General features: G+C 44.9%; 1 protein-coding gene across 1 annotated transcript; it reads left to right on the top strand.

Annotated features, from left to right (window-relative positions):
* The first annotated feature begins 9,435 nt into the window (after positions 1-9,435).
* Positions 9,436-13,948, top strand: LOC124652785. The gene is made up of 4 exons (XM_047191827.1): positions 9,436-9,784; positions 10,330-10,547; positions 10,716-11,302; positions 13,675-13,948. Exons 1-4 carry the CDS (start codon positions 9,436-9,438, stop codon positions 13,946-13,948), a joined length of 1,428 nt encoding a protein of 475 aa, XP_047047783.1.
* The last annotated feature ends 10,924 nt before the right edge of the window (positions 13,949-24,872 follow it).

Below are 24,872 nucleotides of genomic sequence, written 5' to 3'. Positions count from 1 at the left end.
AATTGGACCGGGGTCCACGGTTCACTAGAGGTGTCTCTCCCATAAGATAAAAGCATGTTGGGTGAACAAATTACGGTCGGGCAATTGACAAATAGAGAGGGCACCGCAATGCACATACATGACATGGTAAATATAGTGAGATTTAATTGGGCATTACGACAAAGTACATAGACCGCCATCCAGCTGCATCTATGCCTAAAAAGTCCACCTTCGAGGTTATCATCCGAACCCCCTCCGGTATTAAGTTGCAAACAACGAGACAATTGCATTAAGTATGGTGCGTAATGTAATCAACAACTACATCCTCGGACATAGCATCAATGTTTTATCCCTAGTGGCAACAGCACAACACAACCTTAGAACTTTACGTCACTTTGTCCCGGGTATCAATGCGAGGCATGAACCCACTATCGAGCATAAATACTCCCTCTTGGAGTTAAGAGTAAAAACTTGGCCAGAGCCTCTACTAATAACGGAGAGCATGCAAGATCATAAACAACACATATGTAATAACTTGATAATTACCATAGCATAGCATTCTCTATCCATCGGATCCCGACAAACACAACATATAGCATTACAGATAGATGATCTTGATCATGTTAGGCAGCTCACAAGATCCAACAATGAAGCACAATGGGGAGAAGACAACCATCTAGATACTGCTATGGACCCATAGTCCAGGGGTGAACTACTCACTCATCACTCCGGAGGCGACCATGGCGGTGTAGAGTCCTCCGGGAGATGAATCCCCTCTCCGGCAGGGTGCCGGAGGCGATCTCTCGAATCCCCCGAGATGGGATTGGTGGCGGCTGCGTCTCCGGAAGGTTTTCCGTATCGTGGCTCTCGGTGCGGGGGTTTCGCGACGGAGGCTTTAAGTAGGCGGAAGGGTAGGTCAAGAGGCGGCACGAGGGCCCCACACCACGGGGCCGCGCGGCCAAGGGGGCCGCGCCGCCCTAGGGTGTGGCCCCCTCGTGGCCCCTCTTCGTCTCGTCTTCGGACTTACGGAAACTTCGTGGCGAAATAGGACCCTGGGCGTTGATTTCGTCCAATTCCGAGAATATTTCCTTACTAGGATTTCTGAAACCAAAAACAGCAGAAAATAGCAACTGGCTCTTCGGCATCTTGTTAATAGGTTAGTTCCAGAAAATGCATAAATACGACATATAATGTGCATATAACATGTAGATAACATCAATAATGTGGCATGGAACATAAGAAATTATCGATACGTTGGAGACGTATCACACAGATTCAAATGGCGATAGAATCAGGCCGATTAACTTTCGGACAGTTTGCCATGAAGGTTGACACACGTCCGTTTCCTGGCGTCAACATGGTGGGTCTTAGCCACTCCGTAAAGTGCGAGCCAGAGTTCTCTTTTGGTGTCAACATGGCAGGGCTTGTGAGCCGCCATGGCGAAGATAAAGCAGAGAGCAGCCACTCCCGTGGCAAGGATAAAGAGGAAGCCGATCCACGCGACCGGCCCCAGGATGATGATAGACGGTACCTGACCGAGGAGGAAATGAGAAGCGTGCGGTATCAACGTCCACTCTCCGCGCATCTCCTTAACAAATATGAACAGCAGTATGACCGACGTCGGCGCTACGACGTAGATGATGAGAGATATCGTCGGTCTGATGCAGAGGACAGGAGGTACCGTTGGCATGATAGAAACAACGACGGGTACGAGCGTCACGCTAGAGGAAGGTCAAGAGAGCAAGACGACATGGATAGGCATTGGGACTGTCCTTTCTTCAAACATTGCTGGGACTCAGGAATGAGCCGATTGCCAACAGTCGAGAACTGCCCAGAATGCAGACGGCAAAGGAAGAAAACAAATGAAGTTTCAGTGTTCAAGCGTCTAGGGCCTCTCCCACCTCAGAGCAAACGAGCTGAGTCATCTCAAGACGAAGACTTTGAGGAGTCAGACGGAGAAGAAGATAGGTATCACCGGCCAAGGTGGTGCCCTGATGGACTCAGCCATTCTCAGAAGCGTAGAGTGCAGCGGCTACGAAACCTGGAGGAAGCCGAGGCACAGTACCTGTACACATTGAGGAAGGCACGGCCCGATCTGGCCGTGAAAATGCAGCAAACATTGGAGACCAAGGCACGCCCTACCAAGAAAGTGTGGCGCCCTAAACAGACAAAAGCCGATGCAGAGGCATCGGCTGATGCAAACATGGTGTCCATGATCCTGACAGAGTAGCAAAGTCCAAGACAATGGACGTACGTGGCGAGGCCGATCCCTGCGATCGGCCCCAAAAAATGGAAAGCAAAAATCTTATCTCAAGCATGTCACGTAGCTACAGTGGAAATCCAAGAAATTGCAAACCATCGTCAAGCATTGCAATGAAAAAGGAGGCCGATTCTAGCAATCGGCCAAAATTATCCTCGACATACGTTTTGCCTGGGTTCAGCATTGATCCAACAGAGGATGCCTGGAGAGCCGATACCCTCAATTACTTGAAAGAATCGGCTCGGGGGGCACTTAGATGGACAAAACACGGGGGTACGAGGTGTGAAGTGGCTGTCAAATGGCCAGCAACCCAAGGATCTATGGAGGAACATTGCAAAACCTTCATTGAGCAATTCGATCAACATGGAAGCCGATTCCAGCAATCGGCCAAAATTATCTTCGCCATGTATTCTGCCTAGGTTCAACGTCGATCTATTGGGCAATGGGTTTACGTCGGCTGATGAGCTGGAAGAAGTCAACACTGGTCCTAATAGAGCCGACGTTCACATATAGTGCCTTGGCTAACCACAGAGCCGATATCAGCAGTTACCTGGCAGAATCGGCTCGGGGGGCACCTAATCAGATGAACATGTGCGATATATGTGCAGTGAAATATTGGGGGCCGATAGGAAAATCGGCCAGTAAAAAAAAAATTTCAAGATGTACAGCCGATGCACGGACATCGACTTTAGAGCTAAGGAACAAAGCCGATGCACAGCCCTTGACTCTAGTACAAATTTCATGGGATCTACCAGTTGCGTGTTCAAGACACGAGGACCTCCAACTCTGTGTCAGAGGAGTTTTGGCGTATGAGACTACCTTGTCAGAGGAACTTTTGTTCTAAGCCGCTGGTGATCATCTGCAGTGTCGGCTTTCAACGGAAGAAAGGTGATCGGCTTTGGATGGCTCTGCATGGTAGCTTTCTCAGATATGATCGAGCTCAGGTCCGTTTGTCTGAAATTACGTGTCCTCATCATTGTTTTCGCCTTGACTAAGGCTCGGGGGGCAGCTGGCCTGGTAGATGCTCCATTTTTAGAAGCCGATTGGAGTGTCATCGGATGGTCCTGTGTCGCAACCTTCTTCAAAGATGGTGATCCACTAGAGCTCAAAGTCATCAGTTGAAAAGATGAAGGACAGATTATGAGGGACCGATGCGTTGCCATCGGCTCATTGAGCATTGGCTAAGTGGACAATCGGCATAGTCAGTATAAGGGGGAATCGGCTAAATTCGCATAAAGGAAATCGGCAAAATCAAATTGGGGAAATTCTTCATTGATAAACGAGATTTCTTACATAAAGAGCTGATTGCTCTCAAAAGGAAGTACTAGGGGATACATTGCCCCATCTACTACTGCTGATCCTAGGCTAAGGATCCTATCTACGGGCCGTCGCTGCCCTCGTCGTCGCCGTCGTCGCCGCTATCGGCGCTACTCCCGGCGGGCTCGTCGTCGCTGCTGTGGCGGCCGCCGACAGGACCCTCGTTGTCCTCGTCCTCCTCGTCAGCGTCATCGTCGTCGTTGTCGAAGTCGCTGAGGTTCCCCGGCCAGGGGCAGAAGCGCTTGGCCGGCGGTTCGTCGGAGGAGGTGTCGTCCTCTTCCTCCTCCTCCTCCTCCTCGGGGAAGGTGAAGTCATCACAGGAGAAGCGATCGTCATCGCTCTCCTCCTCCATTTCCCCGTCGGCGAGGAAGCGGAGGTCACTTTCCCCGTCGGTCGAGGACTTGTCGTCCTCAGACCAGACGGAGAAGTCGTGACTAGGCTCCTCCCCGGCTTCGATGGCGCGGCGGATGTTGGCCGCGTGGGCCTCCTCTGGGTCCCACTCCGGTGTCGGCTCGCGGGAGGAGGAAGATTGGGTGGAAAGACCCGATAAGGATGAAGAAGAAGAAGACATGGTGGCAGAGGAGGGCTTTTGGAGTGCTAATGCGAAGGGGATGAAGAGGTGAACTGTTCGATACGGTTAAATAAAAGGATATAGAGTGAAGATTTAATGTTCGAGCATTTTTCGAGGATGTGGTGCCAAAACTGTCAAATCGTGCAGAGAAGTTGAGAAGGCAAGTCATCATGATGAAGAATACTGCGACGGTTCTGATCTGCCACGACATGACCCTTCGAAGGAAAAACAGAGTGGTTTTAAAATTATCATTACCAAAACCAGGGGGGCATGTGTTATCACCAGATTTTGGCCAAATCAGGAGATGGGCCGTAAGGGAGATGGGCTTGGAAGATTACACATGGAGCATCTCTGCAGCGGCCTTGTGCGAAGAGTTTGGGCTAGATTGCCCGTGTATCTGTAAATATAGTAGATCGCATCTTAGATTAAAAGATAGAGTTTAGCCCGCGCACGGTTAGGTGCACGCCTCAATTAGAAAGTCCCCTGGACTATAAATATGTATCTAGGGTTATCGAGAAAGGAGGACAATCACGTTCACAACAAACACAAATCAGGCGCATCGCCACCCCTTATTTCGAGGGTTTTCTCCGGGTAAGCATCATGCTGCCTAGATCGCATCTTGCGATCTAGGCAGTACGCGTTTATTCGTCTACCTTGTGCTACTCGTGCTGAAGCGTTGTTAATGGCGAGTAACACTACTTATCTTAGGTGTTTTGGGGCTTGCATTGATGCTTTTCTTATGCATATCTCCTTAGCGATGCCGTCCCTCGACACCTAGCTGCCCTTACACCTATCTGGGTGTAAGGGCAGCATCTTGCTTGTTCGTTACTCAGTAGATCCGATCCGTTATAGTTGCTCCTTGTTCTGCAAGGATTAGTTTAATATCTGCATGATTAGGCCTTATCTTTGGGGTCGGACGATCCGGTAGTGCGTTAGGTGTTGTTTACCGTTCCTACAAGGGATGTTCGGGAATTGACTTAATGTTGGTTTTTAGGCCTCTTGTAGGGGTAGTTTTCATCATCTTTCGTATCTGCTAGGCCCAACTACGCGTAGGATGTTCCGGTTATGCGGTGAAAACCCTAAACTGTCGTGGATTGGTTTAGCTTTGTTTTGATCAAGCAGGATCCCCATGTCATTGCAAATCCAACGTGAACCATGGGGCGATCGGCTCTTTGAGCCGATCCACGAGGCAACCTGAGAGCCGATAGGGCTCGTATTTAATGTTTACGTGTCTACCATGCGAGGAAGCTAATCGAAGCAATCTAACACCTTCCTCACCGGGTCTAGGTCGGGTGGCACGCCCTAGCAACCGCCGGGACGTGTGCGAGAGAACTTGCGGGACGACGCGAGGTGCCAGGGTCCACTAAGCGGCCTTGGGAGCCTCCCGGCTCTTCGTGTTGCTTAACCACTGCTCGCCGGTGAGTTTTGGCGGGTAACACCAGCAGAGTCTTATCTTGAGAAGACAGTCTTGCATAGAAATTATCAATAATAATATTACCAGGAAGCTCATGAATGGGGCATTTGAGCATTAAAGACTTCAATCTCCCCCCATGCTTGGGCAATACTCTCTCCATCATGAGGCCAAAAATTATATATGCGGTTCCGATCTTTGTGAATTTCACTTGGAGGATAGAATTTAGAATAAAATAAGGGCACAATGTCCTCCCAATCAAGAGAATCACCATTCTTCAGCAATTTATACCAATGCGCCGCTTTGCCGGACAGACGATATAGAGAATAGTTTCTTTCTAACTTCATCCATAGCAATACTCGCACATTTGAATAACCCGCATAATTCATGTAAAAACAGTAAATGATCACCAGGATGGACAGTTCCATCCCCTTCATAGCGGTTATCCACAACACGTTCAATAATTTTCATAGGTATTTTGTATGGAACCTCTTTCTCACCTGGAGTAGTAGTAGTAGATTTTCCAAATAGGAATTCAAGAGAAGATCTCTCCATAATGAATTATAGCAGCAGGCAGAAATAAAATCAGCACGTACAGTAAAGGTTTTCCTTACCGATTCCACTTACCAATAGCGCTTCACTCCCCGGCAACGGCGCCAGAAAATTTTCTTGATGACCCACAAGTATAGGGGGTGTATCGTAGTACTTTTGATAAATAAGAGTGTCGAACCCAACGAGGAGCAGAAGGTGTTGACAAGCAGTTTCGATGAAGGATTCACTCGTAAATGCTCACGGACAAGTATTCGGGGGTTTTGATATAGCGGATAAATAAAGTACGAGTAAGTAAAATGCGAGAGAAATAATTGCAGCGAGTGGCCCAATCCTTTTTAGCACAAAGGACAAGCCGGTTTGTTTACTTATAATGACCAAACGTTCTTGAGGACACACGGGAATTTAGTCTAGTGCTTTCGCTTCATATACCTGATTAATCTTCATTGTTTTGATAAGTGTTGTGTGGGTGAACCTATGCTAATGCACCGCCCTTCCTAGGACTAATACATACTTGTGATTATACCCCTTGCAAGCACCCGCAACTACAAGAAAGTAATTAAGATAAATCTAACCACAACCTTAAACTCTGAGATCCTGCTATCCCTCCTGCATCGATATACCAACGGGGGTTCAGAGTTCTTGTCACTCCGGCAACCCCACAATTAGCAAACGAATACAAGATGTATTCCCCTAGGCCCATAAAGGTGAAGTATCATGTAGTCGACGTTCACATGACACCACTAGAAGAATAACACCACAACTTAAATATCATAACATTGAATATTACCCAACATAATTCACTACTAACATTTAGACTTCACCCATGTCCTCAAGAACTAAACGAACTACTCACGAGACATCATATGTAACATGATCAGAGGTGATATGATGATGAATAACAATCTGAACATAAACCTTGGTTCAATGGTTTCACTCAATAGCATCAACAACAAGTAGAAATCAATACCGAGAGAGTTTCCCCTATCAAACAATCAAGATCCAACCCTAATTGTTACAGCGGTGACGAGGTGCAGCGGTGGAGATGGCGGTGATGATGATGAAGATGATGGTGATGATGATGGAGATGATGTCCAGCTCGATGATGGTGACGATGGCGTCGATTTCCCCCTCCGGGAGGGAATTTCCCCGGCGGATTCCTGCCCGCCGGAGAGCTCTTTTCTCTCAGGTGTTTTCCGCCCCGCAGAGGCGGCTGTGTCTCTTCGCGACTATCCCCTGTAGCTTAGATTTTCGGGACGAAGAAGTACGCGAAGGAGAGGAGGCCAGAGGGGGTCGTGGGCCCCCTCCCCCCGCGCCGGCCTATGGGGGGCCCCATGGCGGCCCTCCTCGGCTCCTCCTTCTGGCTGTCTCCGTCTTCTGGAAAAATAGGATTTTCCGTATAATTTCCGTCAATTGCTGATCTTCTGAAATATTGCATTCTGACGGTGCTTTTTCCAGCAGAATCTTGACTCCGATGCGCGATTCTCCAATAATCATGAAACATGCAAAATAGATGAAATAACATAAGTATCATCTCTAAATATGAAATATATCAATGAATAACAATAAATTATGATATAAAATAGTGATGCAAAATGGACGTATCACCGGTCTCATGGGATTTAGTGCGCACCAAAAAAATTCCGCCATCATGCGCATCTTTTCCTACAGCATTCCGACAGACTATGCCGATGAGTATCTTCACATAGGCGAAGATACGATGATGGAATCTGTTTGTCGTTTTTGCAAGGTTATGATGCGTGTGTACGGGCCAACGTATCTTCGAGCTCCTAATGACGAAGATACCGCTAGATTAATGATGGACAACGAATAACGGGGTTGGCCGGGCATGCTAGGCAGCATATATTGTATGCATTAAACATGGAAAAGTTGTCCAAAAAACTGGCAAGATTGTACTGTGGCCGGAGCAAAGAACCAGCAATCGTTCTTGATGCAGTTGCATCGCAGGATCTTTAGATTTGGCATAGTTTTTTTTTTTGTTTGCCCGGTTCTCTCAGTGATATCAATGTGTTGCATAGATCCCATCTTCTTGCCCGGCTTGCTAAAGGTGGTGCCCCGGCTTGCAACTACACCGTCAATGGGAGTGAGTACACAATGTGTACTACCTTGCCGCCGGTATATACCCGGATTGGGCCACATTTGTGAAAGCCATCAGGGAGCCAGTGAATAGAGCTGAAGCTGAGTTTGCAAAAGCATTAGAGGCAGCTCGAAAAGACATTGAGTGGGTTTTCGGTATTTTGCAAGCTAGATTTGCAATGGTCCGAGCACCATAGACTGAACGATACACCTAAGAAATCGAATGTTATACATGTTGAGGAAAGCATCGTACTACTTCTTTTCGGCCAGCGATTAGACTAATGGGCCGGCCCACACGGGATTATCTTCAGGCGATGTATAGGCGCGCCTTGGGAGCAAAGGGTTTGCGGGAGAAAATACTGGTTAGGCTCAGGAAAATCTATATGGATCCGCTTTATTTAAAAAAATCTAAAATATATCTACACATTTTAAAAAGAACTAAAAACATGTAAATTCTGGACGCTAAATTCTTTAAATAAGAATATTTCATCGTTATGAGACCTCAAAGTGTCAAAGCTAGGTTTTATCCCTAGTGAGCTAGGGTACCACTGCTCTCCTAACTATCCAAACACATTTTTATTGTCATACTTTTTATTTTCATGTAGTTTAAAATAAAAAGTATTTTAAATTAAGATTTTAGGCGTTTGTAGGATACATCATTGGGTACATCAAGAATAATTTTTATAAATTTATAACTCATAAAGTTATTTTCATATTTTGATTAAGCATCGGAGTTCTGGAGTCATGAATACGTACTCTGATTAGACTCGCTTTTCCCCAGCCAGTTTTTTCCGTATTACAAATGACATGGTGGCTATTAGGTCAACACATAAAGTGGACTCTAGAAGTGTCTCATACACTATTAAGTGATCATTAATGCTTTTTGCAACATATTACTCTTAGAGTTACTGGTTTATGCAACGAAAATTTTGAGTTGCTTGTCTTTGCAACATCCTCCCCAAAAGTTGCTGGTCTTTTCAATTTCCTCAAACCTTTAAAAAGGGAAACTCTAAATGGGCCTGGCCCGGCTGGCTCCCGTTGCGGGCGGTGAATAGGATTCACGGAGAATTCTCCACGGACCTAGTGCTCGAGCCGGGCCGTTGGATGCCACTGGGCCGCGTCATGTGGACGTAGCGTAGCCGCTAAAAGGCAAGCTGGATTTAGCGGACGCAAAAGCAGGAACGAAGGGGAAACCCTAGCCTGGGAATTCACCACACCTGCTGAACCCCGATTCACTGAGCGGCGCCGGAGATGGAGCTGATCGAGAGCGGGCTGGCAGAGATGGAGATCTACTTGGGCGCCGAGTCCAGCGCAAAGACGAGGTCGACGAAGAAGAACATCACAAAGCCGCGGCGATTTGGCCTGACGCGCACCGGGATGCCCAAGACACCTCAGATCCGGAAGACGGATGAGCACAGAGGGGAGGTGCAGGAGCCGGCTCCTCCTACAGAGGAGAAGCGGGCGCTGGAGCCGGCTCCTCCTACAGAGGAGCAGGAGGAGGATGACGCAGCTCCTCCTAAAGAGGAGCAAGAGGTTGAGGACTACCGCAAATACTGGGAGAGGTGTTTCGGCCGCCGCCACGGCTCCTACGACGCCGAAAGTAAGAAATTCTCTACTTGATGTATATATTCCCATGAAAGAATCGACGAGACGCTCGAGCAACCCCCTTGCTCGGCTTGGCTAAGTAATTTCTTGAGGTCGATGCAGGAACATCAGGAAAACAATCTTTTTTATTGTATGGGCGGTAACAAGATTTATTTTTTTAACCCGACAGGCGACAACAAAACCCAATCAATACCATTATAAAGACTGGAGGCCTTCCTTGCGTTGATAGCAAATTAGGAATAGGAAACCACCCAACCCATCAATGGACGTTCCTTACCATGGATGGGAGTATGTTGTTGTGTTTCATTTGGGATTTATTTTAGTAGAATGACCACAGATCCACTCCGTAACATCATATCAGAGAGTAGAGAAACATTATTTCTTTGCATATTGAACTAGGAACAGGATACCGTAGCATTAGACTAAATACCCTGTATCCGCGTCGATATACTATCTTATTAACCTGGATGAGTCTATGTTGAAATTGTTTCCTGGTAACAATTCTTTTAGTGTTCTTATAATTTGGCTTCTTCCATGCAGCTTCTCTTCCTCCCATGTACTGTGCAACAGGAACCATCCCACCAGATGCTCTCCCGGATAGTTCCTTGCAGTTCTTCTCCATCAAAGTTGCCGACCTATCTGGTCTGAGCTGGCCACTTCAGGTTCATGGCTTTGTTGCTGCCAGGGACTCAGTAGATCGTAGGCGCAACTATCTCTTCAGATGCTCCAGGGATAACTGCCAAACACTCACTGAAAAGGTGAGTCATTGCGACTACCTACAATCTAACTCTTGGTGTATCTATTTGTGTGCTGCCTGCCTGTTAGTACTATTAGACCTACAGTTTAACTCTTCATGTGCCTATTCTGTGTCCTGCTTCAGTTTTTAAAATTTTCTTCAATTGCTATTGTGATGCTTTGCTTGGCAGGATCCATTCTTGCGTTTAACGGGCCCGTCTCGCGCGGTTCTGATGATTGACCCGGTTGCGATAGAGGTTCAGCTAAAAGTAAAGACTACAGAAGAGTCTGAAGATGATGAAGTTTTGGCTCTCGCTTGTTTTAAGTTCCGTGAAACTTATCCTTTGATAGATGGTCTCCGTGCATGTATCCCCCGCCAGCGCTGCATGCTTGAGTTTGCTTTGGCGGTGCTGGGTAGTTCGTTGGAGTCCACCGTGGCTGTCCGACTCGTTGATGGGTCGTGGCCGGATCAGTGTGCAGGGCTGATTGTTTGCAACACCGACAAAGTAAAAGAAGGGAGGATGGTGCTGCTTGATTTTAAGGATGGAAAGCTGCCAACCAAGTCAGATGGTACAGTCGAGCTCTCGAGGCGTATTGTTTCTGTCAGTTACCCAGCGGGGGAATTGTTTGTTTCTGTGGAGGCCTCTCAGTACGGGTTTTCTGCACAAGATACAGTCAACTTCGGGATGAAACTGTCAGGCACAAGTACTTGCACATGTGATCTCGTTTTCTGCAAGATGGAAGTGACTGTTACTTGGTCTCTTGTTTCTATCTATCGGTAATAATGTTTGGAGGCGTCCAGACCTTTGTTCTACCTGCTTAACTATGTAGTTCGCCCAGATGTGGTGTTAGGCTGCTTACCTAATGAGCATATTAGCTATTGCTACTGAACTTTGCTTAATGTTATGCCTTGTTTGTGGAAGTTTAAGCATGTCCTGCTTACATAATGAGCATATTAGCTATTGCTACTGAACTTTGCTTAATGTTATGCCTTGTTTGTGGAAGTTTAAACATGTCAGCAATGTTGCCGCTACATTATTGTGTAGCATCTGCCAAAACCTTGCATGCACCTGTTACCCCAATCGACATATTAGTTGTGTGTTTCTTGTGCGGTTCGATCAGGATTTGTCACACGCCTCTGATATATCTTCGTGTTTTCGTCCTGGAGCATACACTCTGACGCTCTGTCAATAGATTGGTCTGAACTGAAATTGCTCTGAACCGGGGTTCCTACTCTAATTTGATAGATATAAATGTTACGTTTATCTGGGAGAAAATCAGAATCAATTAATAGGGAACGAAGGTAGTAATTGACATTAAGGAAATGGCGTGTTTAGGGCATCACCACTACTAAGCTACAGTAAGAGCATCTCCACTTGGGGCCATAAAGGCCTCCTAAGAGAAACTCTAGTAGACCCCGCAAATCCTATATAAGCGTTTGCAGGCTGAAGTTTTCGCAGTTTAAGGGCCGAAAAAGGCATCCGCAAAGTTTTCGCAGTTTAAGGGCCGAAAAAGGCATCCGCATACTAGGTACGGTAAATAAATCTGCAACCGAAGTTTTCGCAATTTAAGGGCCGAAAAAGGCATCCGCAGACTAGGTACGGTAAACAAAACTGCAAATTAAAAAAAGAACAACGCGGGAGACAAAACATACATTCCATTCGATAGTTGATCAGTGGGTTAAAAAATCGACTTCCCAACCACCGTGGAAGAGTAACTGCTGCTCTCTTCGATTTCTGTGGGGTCTTCTCGACTACCGGCAGCGTCGATATAAAAAGCCGTACGCACCATCCGTGTTGTGAATCTCCCACCGGCCACTGCCATCATCTCTGTGATTACCATCGACGACAGACCGGCGCCATGAGCAGCCTTTCGCTGCCATCCGAGTCCGCAAGCGAGGGCAAGTCACCAAGATGGCGCCATTGGTGGGAGAAGGTTTCAAACACCCAATAGCTGAAGTTGTCCGCCGAGCGACGGCAATGACACGACCAGGAGGTGCACGATGCCATAGCCGACGACCATGAGGAGGATGGAGACGCCATTGTCGACGGCCAGGAGGAGGAGGAGGAGGATGATGCTAGGTGGGCACGAAGAATGCGGCGTACAACGACGACGATGAAGACCCGAAGGGAGACTCGTCAGAGTGGAGTAAGAAGCATCGCCTTGACGATGACATGGTAGGGCTGTCCAAGAAGAAGAAATAAATTGTTGTTTCGTTATTGTTGCTTCACTAAAATTTGTTTAGTGTTAGTTATTGCTCTACTGAAATTTGTTTAATGTTATTGTTCTACTGGAATTCAGTTGGTTGAAATTCTGTACATCAAAAAAAAATTATAGGGGTCGTATGGGGCGCCGGAAACCCACCAAATCCATCTCCACACCGACCCCCCTACGGGCCAAAAAGATTAATGCCGAATGCCATATTGGGGGGTGGAGATGCTCTAATAATACATCAACTCAGCAAGTTCAATTACCAAAGTTTACTGCAAAGGGACGTATGACAAAGTTCGGAAACAATAGAAAAACTTCTTATGCACTAATACCCATATTAAGTAGTTCAAAGAACTGGGGATGTTTTTACAGGAGGTACAATATGATTTGGTTCCGGACATATTCAATAATGGAACAAAAAGTGCGAGAGCGAAACCAAAATAAATGAGACCGGACCCTCAAATATATTTCTCTGGATATCAGATGTGACTCATACATGTATATTTCTCTGGGGACAATGTCTTGTTGACTGCGTACGATACAACTCTCAGGTAGTTTTTTTACTGAGAGAAAGAAAACTTTTATATTATCAAGGAGACATTATTCACAGGGGATTGCCAAGTGTTACAATATCTGTTACAACGTCCGTGTTCCGGGAGTTGGTCAGTCCAGAACACTCCAGATGCAACTACGAGCGTTTGTAACTTTGTAAGTGGAGTAAAATGCATCGGTGGTACTGGAACTTGGAGATGAAAATCGATACAGTCACCAATTTTAAGAATACGTGATGCAGTGCAGGAGGAGAAAGGCGATTTTTGGGCGAACTCCGTCGATCCGCCGCGCTCGCCGCTGAGCCGCGGGATTCTCCTCCTCCGTCGGCCGCTCCGGCGGCGGGAGGGTGGGGATCCCCGGTTCCGGCTTGTATATACGGTAGGGTAGGGTGGAGATCCCGCCGGCGGCGCCTTGGAGGAGGTGGGGCTGGTGGCGGGTGGTTTGGTGTCGGGCGGCCTTCTCCGGCGGTGGAGCTCCTGGGGGCTCGTCGTCGTCGCGCTCGACTTGCGGGGGCTCGAGGCCCGGCGTGGTGCTTGAGTCCTTCGGCTTCCCGCCGGATTCGTGGCTGGCGGCGGATCTGGCGGCCGGATCTCAGGGCTGGGCATCCGCGGTGGCTCCTGTCTGCGTCGACGGCGAAGACGGCTACGGCAAGGTGGAGTAGATGGAGCGGGAGGGCACTCGCCGTGCTCGTTCATCGGCACAAGTTCCGCCGCTGTGCGGCGGACGGGCCTTGCGGCGGTCTTCAACAAGAGAGGTGCTCTCGGGCGCGGTGAGAAGGGGGACGGCGGCCTTCGTCCTCGACGCCGGAGGAGATGCTGCGGTTTGCTCTGGTTCTGTTTCCCCTACGTATGATGCGATGTATTTCGTTTCTGTACTATGTACAATGTACGTGGTATTATGTTGAATATACGTGGGCTTTCAAAAAAAAAAAAAAAAAAAAAAATAAAGCTTAGTGTTCATTTAGGTCACTAGCTCACCGTAGAGGGTCGTATTTGCTGATGTGCCATGCATTGACCAATCTACAATGATATTTTTCTTAGAGAAAGACCCTTCACGAAGCGGCTCCCTCCTTGGGATTTACTAGGAGGAGAAGCGCCGCCTGAAACCCCCGCGCCACTGCCTGAAGCTCGGCCGCAGAACCGCCTGAAACTTTTCTGTATGTTGCCCCTGCATCTCGGCGAGCGCGGCGCCGGCTTGCAGGTGAAGTGTGCCGCTGCACTATTGGGGGCATGTTGTTGTCGGCCGGGGAGCCAAGAGGCAGGCCGATGTGGTGTTGGCGCTGCCCTGTGCGGGAGCTCGCATTGGTGCAGCGGCAAACAAATGGAAAGAAACAGCCACACGCCCACACCAGGAGATGGACGACCGGCGGCGAAAGATTATTGAATCGGCGTGATTGCTCTGATGCAGTGTTTCAGTCTTTGTGGGCGGAGATTTCGAACATGCATGTATTTAAAGGAAGGGATGCAGATGTAGTTTTCATTTGATCCTATAGTAAGCACTGACAATAGTCTATCTATAATACTTTTAATTAATGGATCATAGTACGTGGCATCTGGAATGACAGTTGTGTATATATATATAAACCCGAGCCAGCAAGGCGCCTCATTAAAAATCTTCCAGTCCCCTTAGGTACCCTGGCAAGGAAAAGAGTGCGTAAGAAACTTGCTGCTTCACATCAAAGTACAGTTACATCATTCAGGAGGACAGAGAGAATAAAACTAGGAAGGCTCATCGAACCAATTACAAGTAGTTCTAGTACTAAAACTATTCCTGGCAATTTCATGTGCAACAACATTAGTCTCCCTCCTGCAATGTGAAAACTCCACATTTTCCAATACTTGCAACTTGCTCAAATATATCAGTATAAATGGCCGTTGCATCATTCCATATTCTTTCTTCCCCTGTGCAAAATTGGATTACTTCGACTGAATCAGACTCAACTTCCACAGAATTACATCGCATACGGTTCACCAGTACAAGGCCATGCAACAATGCCATCACCTCAGCCATTGCCACCGAACTCACATGCAGTATAAACGTCGAAGAGGCCGCCACAAAGTTTCCTTGACCATCACGCAGAATTGCACCAGAGGCACCCGCATGTTCTCCATCCAAAAAAGCCGCATCCACATTCAATTTAGATTCCGAGCTAGAGGTCTTGACCAGATATGCTTCTTAGCAGAATTCGCTGGAAGAGAAGATCTTCCTGCGTTCGCCGTAATCGCCGTAATCGAGTTCACACAATGTCGAACAGGAGGGACCTGCTCACCATGGGTTTGTCGGCGACGAAGCCACCAAATGTACCAACTTCCAACCGCAATCAACTCTGGAATCTTGAGGGCATCAAACCCTGGAACCGAGGCCGGGGGAAGCTTGAGGATGGTATCAAGGACTTGAGGTCCCGAGTTACTAGCAGCCATGGCCCTCTCAATCACATCCGCAACACCGATAGCCTCCCAAATCAGAGCAGCACGCTGGCATTTGAAAACCATGTGAAGGATGTCCTCTGATTCCTGGTCACAGATCGGACAAGTATCTGAAGTACCAACTCAACAAAATAGTCTTTAGGGGAATGACACCATGCATAATACACCTACAGTGAATCTTAACTTTAGCTGGGACTGCTAACTTCTATAATATCTTCCACGTAGGATTATCAGGAGATGTGCCAGAAATAAGAGATCGACAGGTGACTCCATTGAATTGGTGCCGCCACTCAATATGGTACGCATACCGAACTGAGAACTGTTGGAGATATGCCCAAGAGGCAATAATAAAATGGTTATTATAATATATCTTTGTGTTTATGATAATATTTGCATACCATGCTATAATTGTATTAACTGAAACATTAATACATGTGTGTTATGTAAACAACAAGGAGTCCCTAGTAAGCCTCTTGTATAACTAGCTTGTTGATTAATAGATGATCATGGTTTCGTGATCATGAACATTGGATGTTATTAATAACAAGGTTATGTCATTATGTGAATGATGTAATGGACACACCCAATTAAGCGTAGCATAAGATCACGTCATTAAGTTTATTTGCTATAAGCTTTCGATACATAGTTACCTAGTCCTTTCGACCATGAGATCATATAAATCACTTATGCTGGAAGGGTACTTTGATTACATCAAACGCCACTGCGTAAATGGGTGGTTATAAAGGTGGGATTATGCATTCGGAAACTATGAGTTGAGGCATATGGATCAACAGTGGGATTTGTCCATCCCGATGACGGATAGATATACTCTGGGCCCTCTCGGTGGAATGTCGTCTAATTAGCTTGCAAGCATATGAATGGTTCATAAGAGACCACATATGGTACGAGTAAAGAGTACTTGTCAGGAGATGAGGTTGAATGAGGTATAGAGATACCGATGATCAAACCTCGGACAAGTAAAATATAGCGTGACAAAGGGAATCGGTATCGTATGTAAATGGTTCATTCGATCACTAAGTCATCGTTGAATATGTGGGAGCCATTATGGATCTCCAGATCCCGCTATTGGTTATTGGTCGGAGAGAAGTCTCGACCATGTCTGCATAGTTCACGAACCGTAGGGTGACACACTTAAGGTTTGATGTCGTTTGAGTAGATATGGAATATGGAATGGAGTTCGAAGTTTTGTTCGGAGTCTCGGATGGGATCCAGGACATCACGAGGAGTTCCGGAATGGTCCGGAGAATAAGATTCATATATAGGAAGTCATATTCCAAGTTTGAAAATGATCCGGTGCATTTATGGAAGGTTCTAGAAGGTTCTAGAAAAGTCCGGAAGAAAGGCACTATGGAAGGTGGGGACTCCACAAGCTTGGCCGGCCAAACCCTAAGGGGAGGAGTCCCAGGTGGGCTCCACCAAGGGTGGCCGCCACCCCACCTCAAGGAAAGGTGGGAGTCCCACCTTGAGTAGGACTCCCCCCTTGAGTAGGTTTCCCACCAAAGGTAGGTTTTGGTGTTGGGGTTTTATTCGAAGACTTGGACTACAACTCTTTGGGCTTCCACCTATATAATGAGGGGCATAGGGGAGGGGCCGGCCACACCTTGCCACCCTTGGCCGCAGCCCCTAGTTGGCCGGCGCCCAAGCCTCTCTCTCCCCAAACCCTAGCTACCTCTCCTCCACATACAACTCCCGCAGTGCATAGGCGAAGCCCTGCCGGAGTTCTCCACCACCACCGCCACCACGCCGTCGTGCTGCCGGGATTCCGAGGAGGATCTACTACTTCCGCTGCCCGCTGGAACGGGGAGGAGGATGTCGTCTTCATCAACACCGTACGTGTGATCGAGTACGGAGGTGATGCCCGATTGTGGCACCGTCAAGTTCTTCTACGCGCTTTTGCAAGCGGTCAAGATCTTCTACGCGCTTTTGCAAGCGGCAAGTGATCGACTACATCCACCACGAGATCTAATCTCGTTAGGCTTTGGAAATCTTCGAGGGTTAGTCTCATGATCTTCTCGTTGCTACCGTCTACTAGATTAGATCTTGGCTTGTGTTTTCGTTCTTGCGGTAGGAATTTTTTTGTTTTCTATGCTACGAATCCCATCGGTGGTATCGAGCCGTGTCTATGCATAGATTGGTTGCACGAGTAGAACACAATTGTTTTGTGGGCGTTGATGCTTTTGTTGTCTTTAGTTCGTGTACTTTGCATCTTGCGGCATAGTGGGATGAAGCGGTCCGGGCTAACTTTACATGACCGCGTTCATGAGACTTGCTCCACGTTCGACATGCAACTTGTATTGCATAAGTGGCTTTGCGGGTGTCTGTCTCTCCCACTATAGTGAAGATCCAATTTACTCTTTCTATTGACAACACTAGTATCACCGTTGTGGTTCATGTTCGTAGGTAGATTGGATCTTACTCGAAAACCCTAAACCACGTAAAACATGCAAACCAAATTAGATGCGTCTAACTTGTTTTTGCAGGGTTTGGTGATGTGATATGGCCATGATGTGATGATGAATATGTATGAGATGATCATTATTGTATTATGGCAACCGGTAGGAGCCTTATGGTTGTCTTTATATTTCATGTTGTAGTATTGTTTCAAAGTAGTTTTAATAGTTGCTACACACGGTGAACAACCATGAAGACGGCGCCATGGACCTTGACGCTACACCGACGATGATGGAGATCATGCCCGTTGATGATGGAGATCATGTCCGTGCTTTGGAGATGAAGATCAAAGGCGCAAAGACTAAATGACCATATCATATCACATATGAATTGCATGTGATGTTAATCCTTTATGCATCTTATTTTGCTTAGATCGCGACGGTAGCATTATAAGATGATCCCTCACATTAATATCAAGATAATAAAGTGTTCTCCCCTTGTATGCACCGTTGCTACAGTTCATCGTTTCGAAGCATATCATGATGATCGGATGTGATAGACTCTACGTTCACATACAACGGGTGTAAGCCATGTTTGCACACGCGAAATACTTGGGTTTGCTTGACGAGCCTAGCATGTACAGACATGGCCTCGGGACAACGGAAACCGAAAGGTTGAACACGAGTCATATGGATGATATGATCAACATGTTGATGATCACCATTGAAGTTACATCATCTCACGTGATGATCGGTTTTGGTGTAGTGAATGTGGACCGTGTGCCACTTAACAACTATGAGGGATGTTATGTTAAGTGGGAGTTCATTAGTAATTAGATTAAAACTTGAACTAATTATCATAAACATAGTCTGAGTAGTATTTTGAATTAAATTTGTAGAAATGGCATCCGTTTTTATACCATGCGTTAGTCTTGTAATTGAGAATGAAATACTGTTAAATCTGATAAGTAACTTTACGGACTGGTACCGTATTGTTAAAGAATAAAAAATGATTAAGTCCTATTGCAAACTTTTAGTAAACCTCACATTGTTGATTCAAAGAACAATGGTATCAATTAGTACCTAAAATCATCTTGTCTCCATGAAACTTGAAGTTCAAATCCGTTTGGAATTAAAGTAAGAAACTGGAAATTTTGTTTTCAGAAATAAGCGAGGGATGAGATATATGTGATATCTAAGACCTTATTGCAAGGTGATAGAATATAATTTGGTGAGAGTACATAAACTCATAAGTTTTATGGGAATGTATGAAGGTTGAAGATGCTAGACGTCCCAATCCTCCAACTATTGGAGCACTAACGATATTCGCATATCCATGAAGTGATCGTCCTTAGTATGCACCGTTGCTAAGACTCGTCGTTTCGAAGCATCTCGTGATGATCGGGTGTTATAGATTCTACGTGTGCATACAACGGGTGCAAGCCAGATTTGCACATGCGAATACTGAGGTTAAACTTTACGAGCCTAGCATGTACAGACATGGTCTCGGAAAGTCGTCATGATATGATGGATAAAATTATGAGTGAAATTGTTCATCATATTACAAAGTTACTAATAGTGAAATCTAGAACACTTGCCATATGACGATCAAACTTCAAAGTAAGAACCTCAAGGTTATTGATATTTGACCAATGGACCTAGAAGTTATTGAAGGTGAAGTGTTTTCTGAGAATGAGGAAAGCTAAAAGAGAAAGTACAAAAGATATTTTGGCAGAAAGAAAGGAAAAGTCTAGCTCTGGTGTATATACATGATATACATGTTATGGATGTATTCCTTGTTTTGTCACATAATGAAATTCTTGGGTATTTGTACCAGATTGGTTGGTATGAGATGTCATACAATACAACGCAATACAAGAATACGATGGTCTAAGCGACTGATAAGGAATATGGTAATAATGCACGCCTGGAACGTAATAAAGTGTTATTATGTTTGTCGTTGGCATTCTACCTAGCCCTTAGAATTTATAATAAAGAACTTAATAATTGTTATTTTGCTCTGGTCAAATAAAAACAATGAGTTGTTCAAATTATGACATTACTCCATGTACGATGGATAAGTTATTATAAATCTTAATGGTGAAACACACATACATAACACTGACGCTAAAATGCCATAAGGCAAATGATTTGAATTCCACTTATTTGTGGAACCGCCATTTAGGTCATGTTAGAAAGGAACGCATGAAGAAACTCCATGTAGATGGATTTTTGGAGTCATTTGATTTTTTGAATCGTTTGGCGCTTGCAATTCTTTTCTAAAGAGAATGACTGAAATACCGTTCATAGGCCAAAAGTTGAACGGGCAACTAACTTTGTGGAAACATACATGATGATGTATATGGTTCACTGGGCATAGTTGTGTGCGGGAGATTCTTCTACTTCATGAAAACTTCCAACAATGAATTGAGTATATACATGTGGATATATTCGATAAGGAAGAAGTTTGAAACATTTGAATGTATTCAAATAAATTTCAGCATGAAGTGGAAATCATCGTAATAGAAAAGTCAAATATCTATGATTGGATCATGGTGGAAATATTTGAATTACGAGTTTTAGCGAACATCTAAGAGAGTTATGAAATTGTTCTACAACTCACATTTTTTGGAGTATCATAATGATGATGGAGTATCCGAGAGATGTATCCAAACCTTGTTGGATTAATGATGAGATAATATAAAATGACGCCATTATATTTTTTGTGGATTATGCTTTAGAGACTACCGCTTTTACACTAAATAGAGCATCATCATGATCCGTTGAAATGACACCATACGAGTTATGGCATGGGTATGAACCCTATTAGTCTTTTCATAAATTTTTGTATGCATAGCATAAGTAAATAAGTTTACAACCAAAATTGGATGAATGTCTTTGTTGGTTATCCCAGAGAATTGATTGGGAATTCTTTCCACTATGAAGTAAAAGACAAAACTGTTTGTTAATGTTACTTGCTTATTTCCAAGAAATTGTTTTCTAGCGAAGTATTTGAGTGGGAGGACAATAGAACTTGATAAGGTTTATGAACCTGAGCATAATGATCAGAGTAGCGCAGCATCGGAAATGGTTCCGGAAGCGGCCATGACGATCATGGCTCCCATGACTACAAATTGTTTTAGCCATGGAGATCAAAGTACCTATTGAAACCTTGTAGGTTTGGTTTACTTTGTGATCAAATAAATGATTTGTGGACAAAGGATTGATTTTGAACAATGATAAACCAACTACATACAAAGAAGTTATGATGGGCCCTGACTCCGTTAAAATGGCTATGCGCCATGAAATCCAAGATAGGTGAATACTTTTTGAAAGTAAATGAATCTATGAAATTGATGGACTTGGATGAAATATCCTTGAAGAAGCTCGACTTGTCGAAAAGTTGTTTATGACAAAGTTCAAAAAGTTGACTACGATAAGATTAGATCTTCTGTAGCGATGCTTATAGTCTATGTGGATTATTCTAGTAATCGCTACATATTTCTTTTATGCTAGTAGGATGGCAAAATATATTACTTAACAGAAGTGTGTATTAAAGGTGTATACAAGATACAACCAAGAGTTTTGCTAGTCCTTAGAATACTAGATAGGAATACGAACTTCAATTGGATGAAGTGAGTATTGCGGAGTTGGAATCTTCACCGGATGAAATAGTCAAAGAGTTTTTGATTTCATCAGAAACGATGAAGATGCTTGCATTTGCAAGAAATTAAGTGGGAGCGCTGAGACATATTTGTAATACTTTATGTAGCTGACATATCGTTGATTATAAATATTGTAATTATATAATTGATTAAAAGGTTTCATTGAGAATTAGCTTCAATGAAAGGATATGGACTGAAACATATTTAGTGTCAAGATCTATGAAGATAGATTGAAAGACATAATAGGTTTAAGTCAAAGTACATAGAATGAATATTGAAGTAGTTCAATATAAAATTATAAAGAAGGTGTTCTTTTCATGTGAAGTTTTAACAAGACTTGAGTGTATATGACACTCAATGAGTAAAAACACATGAGTGATTATAGATCACAAATAATATGTACACAATCAAATGTCCTGTGCTCTAAAAGTGTTATGAGCATATACCAGAAGGATTCATGTGATGATCATTGAACGACAGTAAAAATCCTTGTGTACTTTAGAAGAACCGAGGATATATATAGTTTTATATGGGGTAATGACAAACAAATCGCTGTACAGTTTTGCACCGATATTAGTTTGGTCACATATAAAAATGAATTTCAAATCTCAATTAGGCTAAGTGTTGTTTAAAAGGTAGCACAATGCTAGATTTAGAAGAGTTCTAAATATTGTAACGGATTCTACAAACGAAGGCAGAGTATGTCATTGTTTTGACAATGACTAAAGATGTTAAGTCAAAAAGTTCTTTGAGAACTTGGTGTAGTTCCGATAGTGTCAGAACTTTGAAGCTATATTGTGTATGACAATATTAGTGACATATTTCAGACCGCGGAATTAAGGTTCCACCAGAGGACTAAGCATATATGCCGACTCATTTGGAAAATGAGTGATGCGTGAAGACGCAAATGAATTGCAAAATACATACGTTTCTGAGTGTATCAGAATCGTTGACTAAAATCTCTCCCGTGAGCAAAACATGATAAAGCATCGGAAGGCCAAGGTGTTATATCTTTACAAATGTAAACTAGATTATTGACTCTAGTGCAAGTGGGAGACTGTTGGAGATATGCCCAAGAGGCAATAATAAAATGGTTATTATAATATATCTTTGTGTTTATGATAATGTTTGCATACCATGCTATAATTGTATTAACTGAAACATTGATACATGTGTGTTATGTAAACAACAAAGAGTCCCTAGTAAGCCTCTTGTATAACTAGCTTGTTGATTAATAGATGATTATGGTTTCGTGATCATGAACATTGGATGTTATTAATAACAAGGTTATGTCATTATGTGAATGATGTAATGGACACACCCAATTAAGCATAGCACAAGATCACGTTATTAAGTTCATTTGCTATAAGCTTTCGATACATAGTTACCTAGTCCTTTCGACCATGAGATCATATAAATCACTTATACCGGAAGGGTACTTTGATTACATCAAACGCCACTGCGTAAATGGGTGGTTATAATGGTGGGGTTAGGTATTCGGAAAGTATGAGTTGAGGCATATGGATCAACAATGGGATTTGTCCATCCCGATGACGGATAGATATACTCTGGGCCCTCTCGGTGGAATGTCGTCTAATTATCTTGCAAGCATATGAATGGTTCATAAGAGACCACATACCACGGTACGAGTAAAGAGTACTTGTCAGGAGATGAGGTTGAACGAGGTATAGAGATACCGATGATCAAACCTCGGACAAGTAAAATATCGCATGACAAAGGGAATCGGTATCGTATGTAAATGGTTCATTCGATCACTAAGTCATCATTGAATATGTGGGAGCCATTATAGATCTCCAGATCCCGCTATTGGTTATTGGTCGGAGAGAAGTCTCGACCATGCCTGCATAGTTCACGAACCGTAGGGTGACACACTTAAGGTTTGATGTCGTTTGAGTAGATATGGAATATGGAATGGAGTTCGAAGTTTTGTTCGGAGTCTCGGATGGGATCCAGGACATCACGAGGAGTTCCGGAATGGTCCGGAGAATAAGATTCATATATATGAAGTCATATTCCAAGTTTGGAAATGATCCGGTGCATTTATGGAAGGTTCTAGAAGGTTCTAGAAAAGTCCGGAAGAAAGACACTATGGAAGGCTCCACAAGCTTGGCCGGCCAAACCCTAAGGGGAGGAGTCCCACGTGGGCTCCACCAAGGGTGGCCGGCCACCCCACCTCAAGGAAAGGTGGGAGTCCCACCTTGAGTAGGACCCCCCCCTTGAGTAGGTTTCCCACCAAAGGTAGGTTTTGGTGTTGTGGTCTTATTCGAAGACTTGGACTACAACTCTTGGGGCTTCCACCAATATAATGAGGGGCATAGGGGAGGGGCCGGCCACACCTTGCCACCCTTGGCCGCAGCCCCTAGTTGGCCGGCGCCCAAGCCCCCCTCTCCCCAAACCCTAGCTACCTCTCCTCCACATACAATTCCCGCAGTGCATAGGCAAAGCCCTGCCGGAGTTCTCCACCACCACCGCCACCACGCCGTCGTGCTGCCAGGATTCCGAGGAGGATCTACTACTTCCGCTGCCCGCTGGAACGGGGAGGAGGACGTCGTCTTCATAAACACCGTACGTGTGACCGAGTACGGAGGTGCTGCCCGATTGTGGTACCGTCAAGTTCTTCTACGCGCTTTTGCAAGCGGTCAAGATCTTCTATGCGCTTTTGCAAGCGGCAAGTGATCGACTACATCCACCACGAGATCTAATCTCGTTAGGCTTTGGAAATCTTCGAGGGTTAGTCTCATGATCTTCTCGTTGCTACCGTCTACTAGATTAGATCTTGGCTTGTGTTTTCGTTCTTGCGGTAGGAATTTTTTTTGTTTTCTATGCTACAAATCCCGTTCCTGGTACCATGCCGTGAAATAATGTCATCGAACGCACCTGTATGTAGAGGAATCTGCAATATCCGAGATACATCTAGAGGATTGAAAATACTCTCAATAAGGTCACGATCCCAATCACCAGAAGTTGGATCAATTAACTCCTAAACTTTAGAAAGAATGCAATCACCTCGAGGGGTAAGAATTCCGCGGTCCGGGCTTGTAGGAATCCAGCAATCCCGCCAG

This window comes from Lolium rigidum, chromosome 5, assembly GCF_022539505.1.
Source record: "Lolium rigidum isolate FL_2022 chromosome 5, APGP_CSIRO_Lrig_0.1, whole genome shotgun sequence".
NCBI classification, from domain to species: Eukaryota; Viridiplantae; Streptophyta; class Magnoliopsida; order Poales; family Poaceae; genus Lolium; species Lolium rigidum.
The sequence above is the reverse complement of the archived record's forward strand: the minus strand, read 5'-3'. Positions and strand labels throughout refer to the sequence as shown.

What these genes read in the sequence shown, in the direction of transcription:
- LOC124652785 (XM_047191827.1), top strand. Translation starts at nt 9,436, where the DNA reads ATGGAGCTGATCGAGAGCGGGCTGGCAGAGATGGAGATCTACTTGGGC. An exon ending in GCCAAACACTCACTGAAAAG is followed by an intron (nt 10,548 to 10,715) that starts GTGAGTCATTGC and finishes TTTGCTTGGCAG; the next exon opens with GATCCATTCTTGCGTTTAAC. An exon ending in TCTCTTGTTTCTATCTATCG is followed by an intron (nt 11,303 to 13,674) that starts GTAATAATGTTT and finishes ACGGTAGGGTAG; the next exon opens with GGTGGAGATCCCGCCGGCGG.